Source organism: Rhinoraja longicauda, chromosome 10 (genome assembly GCF_053455715.1).
Source record: "Rhinoraja longicauda isolate Sanriku21f chromosome 10, sRhiLon1.1, whole genome shotgun sequence".
Lineage (NCBI taxonomy): Eukaryota > Metazoa > Chordata > Chondrichthyes > Rajiformes > Arhynchobatidae > Rhinoraja > Rhinoraja longicauda.
Genome location: NC_135962.1, coordinates 43,890,325 through 43,906,819, shown reverse-complemented (window position 1 = coordinate 43,906,819; position 16,495 = coordinate 43,890,325). Strand labels below are relative to the sequence as shown.

Here is a 16,495-nt window from a genome sequence, read left to right as displayed (position 1 = left end):
CTCAGGAAACAGCCAGCCTGGATAGGTTCTGAAATTGTGTTAATCAACTGGCTACAATATTTGCTAACACGTTCAATTTTTCACTCCAACAGTCTACTGTCCCCATCTGCTTCAAGAAATCCTCCATCGTTCTAGTCCCCAAGAAACAGTGTGGCCTCCCTCAATGTACCACCCAGTAGCTATAACATCGATCATAATTAATTACTTTGAAAGGTGGGTAATAGCCCACAACTGTGCCAAATTTTCCAGACAATTGAGACTCCTTGCATTTTGCATTCAGCAAAAATAGCTCTACAGAGGACGTCATCTCCCTTGGACTACATAAGAATACCTAAATCAGGATGTAGAAACAAGGAACTGCAGATATGTCTGGATTCTATTCATAGCCTTCAACACCATAATCACAAATAAACCCATCACTAAACTTTTGGGGCCTCCACCCTGCAACTGATCACAACATTTCCTCCACCCTGACCCCTTAGCACTGGTACTCAGTACCTTGCTCTGCTCCCTGTGTATTCTTGAATATATGGTCAAGTACAGAGCCAACTTGATCTTTAAATTCACTAATGAGATGGAGTACAGGAAAAAGATTGAGGATAATCATCTTGCTTTTGATTTCAGCAAGATGAAAGAGTAGGTTGTTGACAAGGAACCGGTTATTGTTGGGGAGGTTGATTAGTTGTGAGCATAACCTTATCCTCGTCAATGAAGCTGCTGTAGAAATGGTCAATGTCTTCAGATTTCTTGGCATCTGTGTCACCAGCAAACTACCCTGGTCCCTTCTCGTTGATGCAGTGATCAAGACAGTACACGAGCATATTTACTTCCTTGGATGTCTGAGAAGATTGAACATGTCCACAAGGACTCTCAAACTATTGCAAATGTGCAAAAGAGAGTATCTTGACTGGATGCTCTCAGCCTGGTATGGCAACTGATGTGTTCTTGACTGCCTGAATCTGCAGAGGGAGATAAATTCAGCCCAGTCCATCACGGGCTTGTCAATTCCTTCCACTCAGTCCATCTTCATAATGTGTTGCATCAGGAAGGCTGGAAGTATTATCCAGAAGGCCTACAATCTCCATTGAGCACCCTCCCACCTTCTGGGAGAAGGTCAAGGAGCTTGAGCGCCCGGATATCCAGATTCAAGAACAGCTGCTTCCTGATAGCTGTAACTCGGAACCTCTTTTACACCCCTTCACGGTGTTGATGCCCCATATTATTACTCTTATCTCTACACCATTTGGTTTTTTTTTCTGTTATTGCTCTTTAGCTTTTTGTTCATTTTCAGATTGCTCTATAATCTTTGCACCATTTTGCTGTTGTTTCAATCACTGTTATATTTATTGTGTACTTACTGTGTTTATTGTTCATGATAATTAGAACTTTCATTGCAGCCTGCTACATATGAAATAAATCGGTCTGAATCTGCTTAACCTCTTCATATGTCAATCACTTACTTCCAAGATTCAACTGAGTACTTGGGAGCAGTGTTTATGCCTATTCTCTCGGTTTCTAGACAGTTTGTACAGATGCTTGCAAGAAGTACATTTTGCATATTTAGTTACGTTTCTCCTCTGCTTGAATGCTTATTTTACAAAATAACTTTTCCCACTTCCTATTTATCCTATACCCTCGATATAAAAATGTGCATGTAAACCATGACATTGTATCCCATTTATTAATCTTTCAGTTAAAAGCTTTGAACAAACCTATATTTTCTTCGGTACTTGAAATGTGATAGTTTTTGTATTTAAATTTATTAACCTAAACCATTGCAAAGAGTTGAATATAACAATATAGAATTTGCTATCCCAATAATGTCAAGCATGCAAGATTGGTAATTGAGGTAGGTTGCCATTGGAATACTGGATTTTAGCATAATTACTGAGATGTCGGAACTGACATTTTCTTTCTCCCTCCTAAACCATATTTTATTATTCCCTCAGACTTACAGATATTTAGTTTTTTGATTAGCCTTGTGTTTATCCCTTGATAAGAAGCTACCAGAAAACTCATGTGATTGTGAACATGTATTGGCACTGCTACAAATTAGTCTTGGTCCTGCAGGCAAAATTTGTGGCTGGGAAAACTCAATTGTGCCATCTGTTCCTATCACTTGGCATTGGTGCTTTTCACAAAATCATGTGATTGTACAAAACAGCCCTTTTGAGTTTTTTTTCCATAGAAGCTAATGATTCAGAATTGAAAATGTGAGTGTTTTCTATTTTTTAAGTAATTGAGCTGTTAAACAGGAAGAGAAATGTCATACAAGCTTGCAGATACTCACACATGCAGCGTTAAGAAAGATGTAGACACAAGGAACTGCAGTTGATGATTTACCAAAAAAAGAGACAAAATACTGGAGTAACTTAATGGATCAGGCAGCATCTCTGGAGAACATGGATGGGTGTTGTTTTGGGTAGGGTCTCTTCAGTCTGATGGAGGATCCTGACCTGAAAAATCACCTATCCATGTTCTCTAGAGATGCTACCTGACTTGTCTTTTTCAATGTTAAGAAAACCCTTTTAATTTCAAGTGATTGGAGTCTGTCAATGTTGGTGTCAGATCTTTAGTTGATAAAGGCTTGAAAAAGGACTCCAGTGGAGAGTGGTATTCATGAACTTGCCTTCAAGTAATCAATGCAGCCTAAAAGAGTGCTTTCTTTTGTTGAGTCATAAATATTGGATTCGGATAAACAAGTTTAAAAATGTACAAAATGCAGTCAGATCCTCATTGCTACACAACTACTAAAACCTTCATAAGCTAAAATGAATGCCCTTTGAAACAGCGTAAGTTAAATAAGAAATATGTTGCAACCTACAAATGGCACACTTTGCGCCTTGGCTATCTCTTTCAACTTTATTTTAATTATTTTGAACCATAAGTAGTAGTAGGGAAAAACTATATAGTTCCTTGAACCAGCTCCACCCGGTTGAGAACTTTTGGGATTCTCTATTCCAAAAAGCCCAAGTTTATTTGAGGCTCAGATAGATATTTATACTTTAGGGCCATTGGAGTTTATGGAAACCTGACAGTTTTGCAGCGCGATACTTTATTTCAAGCTTTCATAAAAATGATCTTGGGGGGTAGCAGAGGGTGCTGTACCAATGCAGGAGAGGTTTGGGCCCAACTTGGTCTAGTTTGTTACAAAAAAACAAATTACTAGAGGTGCTGCATTTGTGGAAGACCTGAAGGAAGATCCCGACCCAAAATGTTGCCTGTCCATTTCCCTCTGCAGATGCAATCTGACCAGCAGAGTTTATCCAGCAATTTTTGCTCAAGATTCCAGCATCTGCAGTCTCTTGTGTCTCCATATGCCATCTGCTGTTGTTTTACATATTACAGCTAATCTTTTTATATCTATTTGACTTTGTCACAACTTTTGAAAATAAAAAAAAACTGCAGATTCTGGAAAACTGATTTTTTGTTGTTGCTGAAACTCAGAATTTGGATATCCTTTTGTGTTTGCTGCTGGTCTTGTCTCAATCTCTCGTTAAACTTCACCTCTGTTTTTCTATAATTAGCTTGGATTCACTCGTGTCAATGGCCTGACCTGTGTCATTCTGTGCCCGATAACTGCTGGCACCATGTTAGAATTGCTACTACAGTTGCATGTGTTCATCAGTTTCTGATAAACACACTCTGTTCCCTCCCCGAATTGTTTCTTCCAATGAACTCAATGCAATCTATGCCCGGTCTGAAGAGAAGGTCGGTGAAGGAACGTCACCTATCTGCCAGTCTTGGGTGCGCCTGCATCAACGGTTACATTGGCAAAACATAAGATCGGCCTTTGAGTGATTCCGTTGAAAGCAAATGGCCCGGATGGAGTCCCTGGCTGTGTCCTCTGTACCTGTATGGATCAGCCCGGTAGAGGTGTTCAGACACCTCTGAACCTCTTTAACCTCTCACAACTCCATTCTGAAATCTTCACCTGCTTCAAGAAGATCACAATCACTCTGTACCAAAGAAAAGTAAGCTAGCATGCCTGAATGTTTGCTGTCCAGTTGCTCTGATATCCAGCATCGTGAAGTGCTCTGGGAGACTGGTAATGGCACACGTTAACACCAACCTTCCTTGAACCACTGTAGTTTGCTTACTGTCCACAGCTGATATAATCTCCCTTGCCTTAAAACATTTTCTGGAACAAGTAGACAACAAGGACTCGTATGTTAGACTCTTATTTATCGATTATAGCTTTGCCTGCAATGCAATAATTCCATCCATACTCATCTCCAAACTCCTGGATCTAGGAAACAGCAACCCCCCCCCCCCTCTCTGCCATTGGAACCTTGACTTTCAGACCCACAGACCAAAGTCAATGAGGATTGGTGACAGCACCTCCACAATAATTCTCAACACCAGTGCCCTGCAAGGATGTGTTCTCAATTCTCTACTATACTCCAGATGCACTCATGACTGTATGGCCGAATTCGGCTCTAATTCCACAATTTTGCAGATGATGCAACTGGTGGGCTCGATCACAAACAATGAAGTGGAGTACAGGAAGGAGTGTCAGGGCCATAACCTCTCCCTTAATGTCAGCAAGACAAAGGAGCTAGTTATCAACTTCAGGAACCATGGTGGAGTATATCCTCCAATCAGCGTTATTAGTAATGCAGTGGAAATGGTTGAGGGCTTCAGGTTCCTTGGAATTAATATTATCAACGATGATGTGACAGTCAAGAAGGCACATCAGTGCGTCACAGCTTGGTTTGGGAACAGCTCTGCTCAAGACTCCCAAGAAATTGCTGAGAATATTAGAGGCAGCCTAATCCCACACAGATCGAACTTCCCACTATTAACTCCAACTACTCATTACACTGCCTTGGAAAAGCAATCCACATAATCAAAGACTTGTCCCACCCTTCCCCATGGGACTTTTTCTATGTACTATAATGCTGAAAACCACGTCTGCGCTCTGTATCTGCACCTTTAATCTACCTATTCTACTTAAGTTTGACTGAATTGTATTTATTTGTAGTATTATCTGATATGATTGGATAGCATGCAAAACATATATTTTCACTGTACCTTGGTACAGGTGAAATAATAAACTTAAATCTAAGTTTCTATTTTGGGAGCATTGTGCAAACCAGAACTTGGTCTTGGCAATTGTAGCATACCTGTTGTAGAATATGTTTAAATTATATTCTTGAATAAAATTTAAATATTTACATTAGGTTTACTTGGAACATAGAACAGTAGAGTCTTTGGCCCATGATGTCTATGCTGAACATAATGCCAAAGTAAACTAATCTGCTCTGCCTGCACATGATTCATATCCTTGCATGTTCGTGTGCTTGTTTAAAAGGTTCTTCCACTGCCATCCCTGGCCAGTGCATTCCAGCCACCTACCACATTTTATGTAAAAACCTGAACTGCACATTTCCTTTCTACTTTTTCTGCTCTCACCCTTTTAAAGCTTCGCCCTCCACTATTTGACATTTCCTTCCTGGGGAGAAGATTCCAGCTGTCTACCCTATCTGTGCTACTCAAATTATAAACTTCCATCAGATCCTCAGTCAGCCTTTGACACTTGAGAGAAAGCAATCCAAGTTTGTCTAACCTCTGCTTATAGCTAATACCATTTAATCCAAGCAACATCCTGACAAACCACTTATGCACCCTCTCCAAAGCCTCCCCATCCTTCCTGCACTGGGGCAAACTGCACACAATACTCCAAATCTAGTCTAACCGAAGTTCTTTCTTTTTAAAGCTACAACATGACTTTCTGACTCTTCTACTCAATACTCGATTGATGAAGGCAAGCATGATGTATGACGCTTTTACCACTCTATCAACTTTAGTTTCGAGATTTGTGTTGCAAATTTCAGGGAGAGAATTGACTTGGACCCATCTGTACATCAATGCTGTTAAGGGTCTGCCATTTACTCTATACTTTCCCCTTATATTTGACATCCCAAGTGCAACACCTCACAATTGCCCAGATCAAATTCCATCAGCCATTTCCCTATCCATATCTGAAACTGATCTAAATCTTTTTGGCATTACGCCACATTGTCTGTAACTCCACCAATTTTTTGTTTCATCAGAAAAATACTACCTATCCCACCTACTCTGACTTAGTCATTATATATCACAAATAACAGAGATCCCAGTGATTCCTGTGGAACACCAATGGTCACAGACCTACAGCTAGAATAACACCATTTCACCATTTCCCACTGTCTTCTAAGGGTAAGGTCGTTCTCAATCCAAACTACCAAGGTACTGTAGATCCCATGCATCTTACTTTTCTGGACCTGCAAAACATGAAGGAACTTGTCAAATGACTTAAATCTGACAACATCCACAGTCCAGTCTCTTAAATACCCTAATCTTCTCAAAAAAATGGAATATAATCATTTACATTCACTCTATGATGTGGCTGTTCATATTTTTGAGTTTAAGTTCAGTATTGCAGTAATGTGCAACTGTCTTAAAGTTTTGAAGTACAGTGCTTAAATAAATTATTTTTTCTTCCTACTAAAAGCTGATTGCACCTCTTTTTAATTTGTAGTTAGTTTGCAATGGAGATATAGTAATGTATACTCCTGGTAATTCTGAATGCAGGAAGAATTGGGATCTGGGGCCACGTGTGGATCAAACTACATAAATCTTAAAGACCTTTTATGCAGAGATGTAATGAAATTAGCATGAAGTGTCCTGGTCTTTCATATTTTCATGCAGTGTAAAAGTCTGAAACTCGAAAGCAGAAATCCTGAAAATGTATTGCAAATCGATCAGGTAGTGAAAGAGGGATTTTTCCAATGCTTTCTCTTTCGTTCCATGTTTCCATCCAGAGTGCTTTTGTGTTCTGCAGTGACTGTTTTGATCAATTGCAGCATTGTCGTTCGTAAAGTATAGTTTGAGCACAAGGTACTACAAATGCGGCACAGTGGCGCAGCGGTAGAGTTGTTGCCTTACAGCGAATGCAGCGCCGGAGACTCAGGTTCGATCCTGACTACGGGCGCCGCCTGTACGGAGTTTGTACGTTCTCCCTGTGACCTGCGTGGGTTTTCTCCGAGATCTTCGGTTTCCTCCCACGCTCCAAAGACGTACAGGTATGTAGGTTAATTGGCTGGGCAAATGTAAAAATTGTCCCCTAGGGTGTAGGATAGTGTTAATGTGCGGGGATCGCTGGGCGGTGCGGACCCAGTGGGCCGAAGGGCCTGTTTCCGCGCTGTATCTCTAAATCTAAAAAATCTTTTTAAAAAGGAACATGAAAATGATATAACAATGAATTGCGACGTGTAATTAGAATTAGCATTTTCTTGGCATTCCATTTACTCTTTGTAATTTGAGTAAGATTGCTAGGTTAAAGCAGTAAATAGTTGTATTCGAGTCATAGAGTGATACAAAGTGGAAGTTGCCCACACCGGCCAACATGTTCCAGCTACACGTCCCACCTGCCAGCATTTGGTTGATATCCCTCCAAACCTGTCCCATCTACAGACCTTTCTAACTGCTGCTTAAATGTTGGGATAGTCCTTGCCTCAACTAGCTCCTTTGGCAGCTTGTTCCATACATCCCCTACCCTTTGTGTGAAAAAGTCACCCCCAGATTTGTGTTAAATCTTTTTCCCTTAACCCATGTCCTCTGGTCCTCGATTCACCTATTCTGGGCAAGAGACTGTGCATCTACCAATCTATTCCTCTCATGATCTTATACATTTCCATAAGCTCACGCCTCATCCTCTTGCGCTCCAAAGAATAGGGTCCCAGCCTACTCGACATCTACCTACAGCTCAGACCCTCCTCTAGTCCTGGCAACATCCTCGTAAATCTTCTCTGTGCCTTTTTGACTATTTTACATTTTTGCAATAGGCTCATTGTAAAATTGCATAACCTCATTCTGCCAATTGTAGACCACATCCATGGTGCAGGAATGGTTGACGAAAACCTCATCATACTTGCACAATCAGTGTCCCACATTGCATGAAATGTTCTGTTTCTGTCATGTCTTGGGTTTTAAAATAGGGAGGGAAGTTTGCATAATTAACCATCAACCCATAACATTCCCTTCCTACCAGCTGTTGATCTTGGAATAAACAGTTTAAATGATGTAGAAATTAGTATTTTTAAGTGCCTAATCGGAGCATGCTGTGCAAATGAAAGATTGTAAAAAGCATTTGGACAACCAAGCACATTCAGAATGTATTTACATTTGAGAACAAAAGTCACCTCTTTGTAAAAAATAATGCATGTTTTACTTTGTTTTCTAAATAGTGCATTTTCGTTGTTTTGATGCTCGTTGATTAGCTGTGTTTTGAGGTTATAATTTTAAATATGGAAGAAAATTAAGTATAGGTGTTTGTATGAATAAAAATGAGTAGTGAATATGCAAAAACAATGGCAGATAGTAATTAGTATACAAATTTAAGTTAAATGTAGCCTGATTATTAGTTCTACTTTTATCATTTATGTTCAGTACATCGATGTATTCATGTATGTTTTAAGATATATTAATGTCTTTCAACATGCGTTAACGATCCTAGAGTTAGTGTATAATGAAGTTAGTGATTGTTATTTTTGGCCTGAATCATGATAAAAGCTGATCGTTACCATCGTTACTTTGGTTATCATTCATCCCGATGGCCATTCTGTGGGTAGAAAGTTACATTGAGAGCCATAATTACCTCTGAGAGAAGCTTTTTTTCATATAAGCCAAACAGCTGCAGTTATCAGCTGTTATTCTTTTTGTTATCATCTGTAATGAGGCATGGCGGTATCGTGCCACATAATTACTTGCTTCATGGCAGCTGTTATTTTGACTATTTTTTTGTGCTTCAGATCACTAAAAAGTGAGTTCATTAAGTTTGTATATTATTTACATTTTATCTTCTCTTCACAGAAGTAATTATGGTTCAGTAGTAGTGTTAACGTTGTCTATTGGAATTTTCGATAACTGAGCTTAGGACCACGATTGACATCTGAGTCATAAAGAACTTGAGTTACATTAATTTTCTACAGATCACCAACCCAACCTGTTACAGAAAATTGCGAGATTGTTTTCCAGGGACACAACCACTCTGTTAGACGGGATTGCTTGTATAATTCGTTTAAAACTGCGTATGTCTTGTGAGATGTGGGAGGAAACCAGAGCACCTGGAGGAATCCCACATGGTCATTGGGAGAAAGTGCGAACTCCACTGAGTCAGCACCTGAGATCGAACCCATTGTTTCTGGCACGGAGGCAGCAGCTCTACCAGCTGCACCACGATGCGGCCCCTTTCGTTAAATGATAAATCCCATGCAAGATGGCGAGTTTGATAAGATGCCATACCAATTTGTGTAAACAAATCAATGCTGAACAGCAGTAACTTAGACAATAGACGATAGGTGTAGGAGTAGGCCATTCGGCCCTTCGAGCCAGCACGGCCATTCCATGTGATCATGACTGATCATTCTCAATCAGTACCCCGTTACTGCCTTCTCCCCATACCCCCTGACTCCGCTATCCTTAAGAGCTCTAGCTCTCTCTTGAAAGCATCCAGAGAATTGGCCTCCACTGCCTTCTGAGGCAGAGAATTCCACAGATTACAACTCTCTGACTGAAAAGGTTTTTCCTCATCTCTGTTCTAAATGGCGTACCCCTTATTCTTAAACTATGGCCCCTGGTTCTGGACTTCCCTAACATTGGGAACATGTTTCTTGCCTCGTGTGTCGAATCCCTTAATAATCTTATATGTTTCAATAAGATCCCCTCTCATCTTTCTAAATTCCAGTGTATACAAGCCTAGTCGCTCCAGTCTTTCAACATACGACAGTCCCGCCATTCCGAGAATCTACGCTGCACGCTCTCAATAGCAAGAATATCCTTCCTCAAATTTGGAGACCAAAACTGCGCACAGTACACTAGGTGCGGTGTCTCTAGGGCCCTGTACAACTGCAGAAGGACCTCTTTGCTCCTATACTCAACTCCTCTTGTTATGAAGGCCAACATTCCATTGGCTTTCTTTACTGCCTGCTGTACCTGCATGCTTCCTTTCAGTTACTGATGCACTAGGACACCCAGATCTCTTTGTACGTCCCCTTTTCCTAACTTGACACCATTCAGATAATAATCTGCCTTCGTATTCTTACCACCAAAGTGGATAACCTCACATTTGTCCACATTAAACTGCATCTGCCATGCATCTGCCCACTCACACAACCTGACCAAGTCAGGTCTGAAGAAGGGTCTCGACCCGAAACGTCACCCATTCCTTCTCTCCCGAGATGCTGCCTGACCTGCTGAGTTACTCCAGCATTTTGTGAATAAACTGACCAAGTCACCCTGCAACCTCATAGCATCTTCTTCACAGTTCACACTACCACCCAGCTTTATCATCTGCAAATTTGCTAATGGTACTTTTAATCCCTTCATCCAAGTCATTAATGTATATTGTAAATAACTGCGGTCCCAGCACCGAGCCTTGGGGTACCCTATTAGTCGCTGCCTGCCATTCTGAAAGGGACCCATTTATCCCCACTCTTTGCTTTATGTCTGCCAACCAATTTTCTATCCATGTCAGTACCCTACCCCCAATGCCATGTGTTCTAATTTTGCCCACTAATCTCCTATGTGGGACCTTGTCGAAGGCTTTCTGAAAGTCAAGGTACACTGCATCCACCAGCTCTCCCCTGTCCATTTTCCTAGTTACATCCTCAAAAAGTCCAGAAGATTAGTCAAGCATGATTTCCCCTTCGTAAATCCATGCTGACTCGGAACGATCCTGTTACTGCTATCCAAATGCTCCACAATTTTGTCTTTTATAATTGACTTCAGCATCTTCCCCACCACTGATGCCAGACTAACTGGTTTATAATTTCCTGTTTTCTCTCTCCCCTTTTTCTTAAAAAGTGGGATACCATTAGCTACCCTCCAATCCACAGGAACTGATCCTGAATCTATAGAACATTGGGAAATGATCACCAATGCGGCCATGATTTCTAGAGCCACCTCTTAAGTACTCTGGAATGCAGACCATCAGTCCCTGGGGATTTATCAGCCTTCAGTTCCTCCGTCCCCCAAGGATCTCTGGCCACTAGAACATCTGGGAGTTTGTTTGTATCTTCCTTAGTGAAGACAGATCCAAAGTACCGGTTCAACTCGTCTGCCATTTCCTTGTTCCCCATTATAAATTCCCCTGCTTCTGTCTTCGAGGGACCCACATTTGCCTTAACTATTTTTTTCCTCTTCACATACCTAAAGAAGCTTTTACTATACTCCTTTATATTATTGGCTAGCTTATCTTCGTACCTCATCTTATCTCCCCGTATTACCTTTTTAGTTATCTTCTATTGCTCTTTAAAGTGTCCCAATCCTCTGGCTTCCCACTCTTCTTTGCAATGTTATATTTTTTCTCTTTTATTCTTATGCTGTCCTTGACTTCCCTTGTCAGCCATGGGTGCCTCTTACTCCCCTTAGAATCTTTCCTCCTCTTTGGGATGAATTGATCCTGCAACTTCTGCATTATTCCCAGGAATACCTGCCATTGCTGTTCCACTGTCTTCCCTGCTAGGGTCTCCTTCCAGTCAAATCTGGTCAGCTCATGCCTCTATAATCCCCTTTGCTCTACTTTCCCTTCTCCCTCTCAATTTGTAGATGAAAACTTATCATATTATGATCACTGCCTCCTAATGGCTCTTTTACCTCGAGTTCCTTTATCAAATCAGGTTCATTACAAAACACTAAATCCAGAATTGCCTTCTCCCTGGTAGGCTTCAATACAAACTGTTCTAAGAAACCATCACGGAGGCACTCCACAAACTCCCAGTACCAACCTGATTTCCCCAGTCTACCTGCATGTTGAAATCTCCCATAACCTTACTAGCACGAGGTACAGGAAGCAATCCAGAGATAACCACCCTCGAAGTCCTACTTCTCAGTCTACTTCCTAACTCTCTAAACTCATGTTGCAGTACCTCCTTCCTCTTCCTCCCGACGTCTTTCGTGCCCACGTGCACAACTACTTCCGGCTGATAGCCTTCACTGCCTTTAACAAGTCCACTAGCTATTTCTTGGCCTTGTCTAGAATTGCTGAGGTAAAATATAATCCACATTTACTTAGTGTTATAACGTAACTAAGTGTCTTCATAATGGAAATGTCAGTGTCTTGAATTGTGCCAAAAGCACATTACTTTATTTTAATAGGCAAAGGATTTTACATGCCTTTCATAGCCTGGTTGATAATATTGAGCTGTCTGATAAAAACTATCGTATGGCAATAATTTTCCATTTTTTAAAAAACTATAGCAGTAGGTTGTAAATTACCAAAAATATACTTTACAAGTGTACTTCTTTCTAAAGTAAACTGAGCAGAAGTACACTTTTCCTCCCTGGTCCTATTAAAACTTCATGAGTTACTGCTGTCTTGTTGAGTATGACGTTCCATTTAGAACAAATTATTGTTGAAAAAAACAAATTACTTAAATCCTTAGTAGTTAAAAGTTGGACAAGTTGCTTCTATTTTGAGGCTTTGTGGTGAAGTAAGTAGAAGTATATAAAAGTTTCTCAGTTTGTGAAGTACAGTGAGAAGTCAGGAGATTAAATGTCTTTAAGTCGTGTTTTTAAAAACAGCCGTGATTTGTATTTTGAACTGCAGCCAAGGTTTAGATTGATGTAACTTTAGATCTACTTCTTGCGTTTGAGGCAGCAGAAATTATGTAACGCCCTCCAGGTGCTGTAGCCAGTGCAATGTGCTGTTGTCGAGGGCCGTGAGGTCTACCCCTCCACCAGGTCCCGAAGGACAGTGCAGTCGAAAATGACGTGCTGGGCTGTTTGTTGGTCTGCTCCACACACGCAGGCTGCCGATGGACGCATCCCCCAACGATGCATGTTGGCATTGAACCGGCTGACCCCTGTGTGGAGCCGGTTCAGGGCGACCCACTCTTTGCGGGGCATGTCCGAGCCGGATGGGGCTGTGGTGTTCGGAGCGACAGTGAATTGAGGAGGTCGCGATGTCTGTTCGCAGCTGGTTCTCCATGCTCCTAGTATGTTGAAACCGGAGCCACAGAGGGTCGGACTGGAGAAAGGGTGACTAGATGACAGGTGTTGAGGTCCCAGTTGCTATGAATCCTGGACGAGGTGGTGCAAAGGATGTTTGATGTCCGATGGGGCCTTGCACACCAGCCTATGAGTGAAGAACTCTCTGCGAAGCTTGGCGGGTGCGATACCTGCGAGTACTGTCCAAGTTTGCTTGCTGAGGCTTAACATTTTCAATCATGGACAATGGAAGTGTTGAGATGATCAAATACTTTGGGGGTATTAATATATAATTGTGTGCTTATATGAGTAGAACATGATCTTGAGCTACCATAACTACCTTGAATGTTTCTTTTGAATATGAAAAGAGTATTAAGTGGGTTCCTAGGCCCCTAGGAAAAAGATCCACATGAAGAGGAACAGAATTTACAAGGTTACTTTTTTATTGGTGGTTTGAATGATTGGAAGCTTAACTTTGACATCCTGCTGGCATTACTGAAAATGGTTCGACATTTTCGAATAGTGTTTTAAAATGGAAATGCACTTGCTTTCAACTGGGCAGTTGTTATAGTTCTCATCTATTCTAACTTTGATCTTTTTTGGCTCTCTTGCAGACGTTTCTGCAACTGAGAAGGTAGCACTCTTTCAAAAGAAATTACAACAGTGTTGCGTTGTATTTGATTTCATGGATTCATTATCGGACCTGAAAATGAAAGAGTACAAGCGCGCAACCCTCAGTGAATTGGTGGACTTTGTTGCTGTGGGTCGAGGAATATTGACAGAACAGGCCTATCCTGAAGTAGTTAAAATGGTGAGTATTTTTTTAATTCACAAATCTTTGCAAACTCCGTTCCTCTTCATCTCGGACTTGCTGCATCTTCTAATCCCATTATTTTATAGTAATGGCAAAGCATTCCACCAAAATGCAGTACAGAACACTACAGGAGATCCTTTTTCCTTGTGGCTTTCAAACTGTACAACTCCTCCCCTTCTGTCAAGGAGTAGACTGCTTCTTCTTTCCCCCACCCCCCCCCCCCCCCCCCCCCCCCCCCCCCCACACACACACACACACACACACACACACACACACACACACACACACACAACCCCAATCCTTTCCACTCGACACTTTAATTTAATGTATCTTGTGTTTTATAACATTTGGCAGACCAATTTCCCTCCTGGGATAAATAAAGTTCTATCGTGTCGTTACACTCTGAAATTTAGTAAAGCCATGCCTTTTTTGTTGTTGTAGCACATCCAAATTAAAAGACAATGAGAAATGTTTTCTTATGCTAATGATGTTCCACAACTTCAATTGCATAGTTTTCTTGAGTGTTTTGGCACAAAAAAAATTAAACTTTATAGTTTATTAATCAAATGAAAATGTATTACTGTAAGACACTGATAATCTGCTAACCAACCATTTAGAAACACCAATAATTCAGCAGCCGATTCACTGGGACCCTACCTCCCCTACTCCCGCTGACACACTTGATCTATGTTCCTTTAAACATTGGCTTCACTTGATTTTTATTATTCTACCGTGTAAAAAAAAGTGAATTAAAAGCATGTTGGGCCATAATAGAGAACACTCCAATAGTTCAGAAAATATGCCAATTCAGCACCACCAAAGAGCCAAGCATACTAGATGATTGGAATTTGACTGCAACTGAATCATATTGTAGGGGTGCTTCCACAAACGTTTTGGCTCAGCAACTCCATGATTTTGACCAAGAAATTAGGAAGATATGCATTTCATAGACATTGCAGGCATTCATCAGAGAGGTCTTTGCAAACTGTTGCAGTCTATCTGGCAGAGAGTAAACACCAACGTTGTAATGGTGAATTCACTCAGTGATGTCGCTCAAGTGGCCTGCTTTGAAATGCATGGTGTGTAGGAAGGAACTGCAAATGCTGGTTTGAACTGAAGATAGACACAAAATGCTATAGTATCTCAGTGGGTCAGGCAGCATCTCTGGATAGGTGATGTTTGGGATTCATCAACATTGCAGCAAACCTGCTCAAACTAAGCCTGCTCTTCACCAGAAGTAAGCTTTCTCCTTTTATCTGAGGGGAGGGGGGAGGGGGGGATGGATTTATTAACGTTTATAAGGTAAATTGTAAAAGTAACGAAAGTGGGTTTATTCACACCATAGGGGAATTGTGAGTAGGGTGGGACACATTGTGGCGCTATCGTGCACCGCTTTAGCTGTGTTGAGGGCAAGGGCAAACGCAAACAAACCAAGAGTTTTAGTAAGAAAGATAGGCAGGTAGATATTAAATAACTGATTAATTAATTCTTTATTTTTAAATTCTGAGATAATGCTATATTCCCAAGTCAGAATAGTGTGTGGCTTGGATGAATAGTTTCCATTCGACCACTGTCCTTGTCTTTCTAAGTTGTTGGTGGTTATTAACATTATAAAGTTTTGACAAGGAAATTCAATGTATGATTTTTCGCTCTATTGCAGGTTTCTTTAAATATATTTAGGACCCTTCCACCTTCAGATGCTTTGGAGTTTGATCCAGAAGAAGATGAACCAACGCTGGAGGCATCCTGGCCTCACTTGCAGGTGATCTCTACAAATTCCATGTGAAATATTTGATTATTATAATCTGGATATTAAAAATATCTAGTTTAGCTACTCTTTTATTTTGGTTTCCAGTACAATGTAAATTATAGGACTATAGGGTTCAGACCCTGAATTTAAATCTGCCAATTGTGAAATGTTAGTTTAACCATTTTCACTAGATTAAACAAAGAATTTCACAAAATGCCAATCAGTATTATGTATTTTTCAAAAAGGTCAAGGATATAGACCATAATGTTAACATTTTAACGTTTTAATTGTTTTTTTCCTAGCAGTATTCGGGATTTTAAGTAACAATTGGATAATGCAAATGAGGATTATTTATTTCCAGAATGGATATGGGTAACAGGGCATTTCCTGAGGACCATTTCCCCCCAAATAATTAAATCATTTGGGTTTCTTTATCAATCTAGATGTTTTCACAATAGTTTCAATTAGTACCAGCCCATAAGTTAACTGCTGATTCCAACTTCACAGTAGAACTTTTACTTTGCCACTTTTGTATTGCTCATCCCTAACCATTGTCGTGTGATTACCTTGCACTTGTAGATTTCAATTCTATTGATTAAATCACCAATATTCAAACTCAAATTTTGTATCAGTTGTGACATTAGCGATGCACATTACAGGTGCAATTTCAACATTGTCTCCTCTTAGCACTGCTGTTTATTTTGAAAATAAATTTGAGAATGTGAATAGTTGCTTCACCCTGTAATCCAGGACTATCATTCCAAATATATTGATTAAAATTATACTTTTGATGACTAAGAAGTTATTTGAATCGTATTAGATTGTGTACTGCATCAAGTGTTTATTTTCACGCAGTGCAGATAAAATAAAATTGCAAGGTCCACAACAAAGTACTTGGCTTCACTGGAAAGTATAGAAATTCAGAACTTTAAAAAAAAAATCACATTAAACCAGTTAAT

General features: G+C 40.4%; 1 protein-coding gene across 2 annotated transcripts in view; it reads left to right on the top strand.

The window, feature by feature from the left end:
- Positions 1 to 16,495, top strand: part of ppp2r5eb (protein phosphatase 2, regulatory subunit B', epsilon isoform b) — a 97,676-nt gene that overhangs the window by 36,867 nt on the left and 44,314 nt on the right. For both annotated transcript variants that reach the window (XM_078406774.1, XM_078406773.1), the window contains exons 2-3: positions 13,587 to 13,783; positions 15,447 to 15,548. In XM_078406774.1, the coding sequence (XP_078262900.1) occupies positions 13,587 to 13,783; positions 15,447 to 15,548 (299 nt within the window). The remainder of the gene's footprint in view (positions 1 to 13,586; positions 13,784 to 15,446; positions 15,549 to 16,495) is intronic.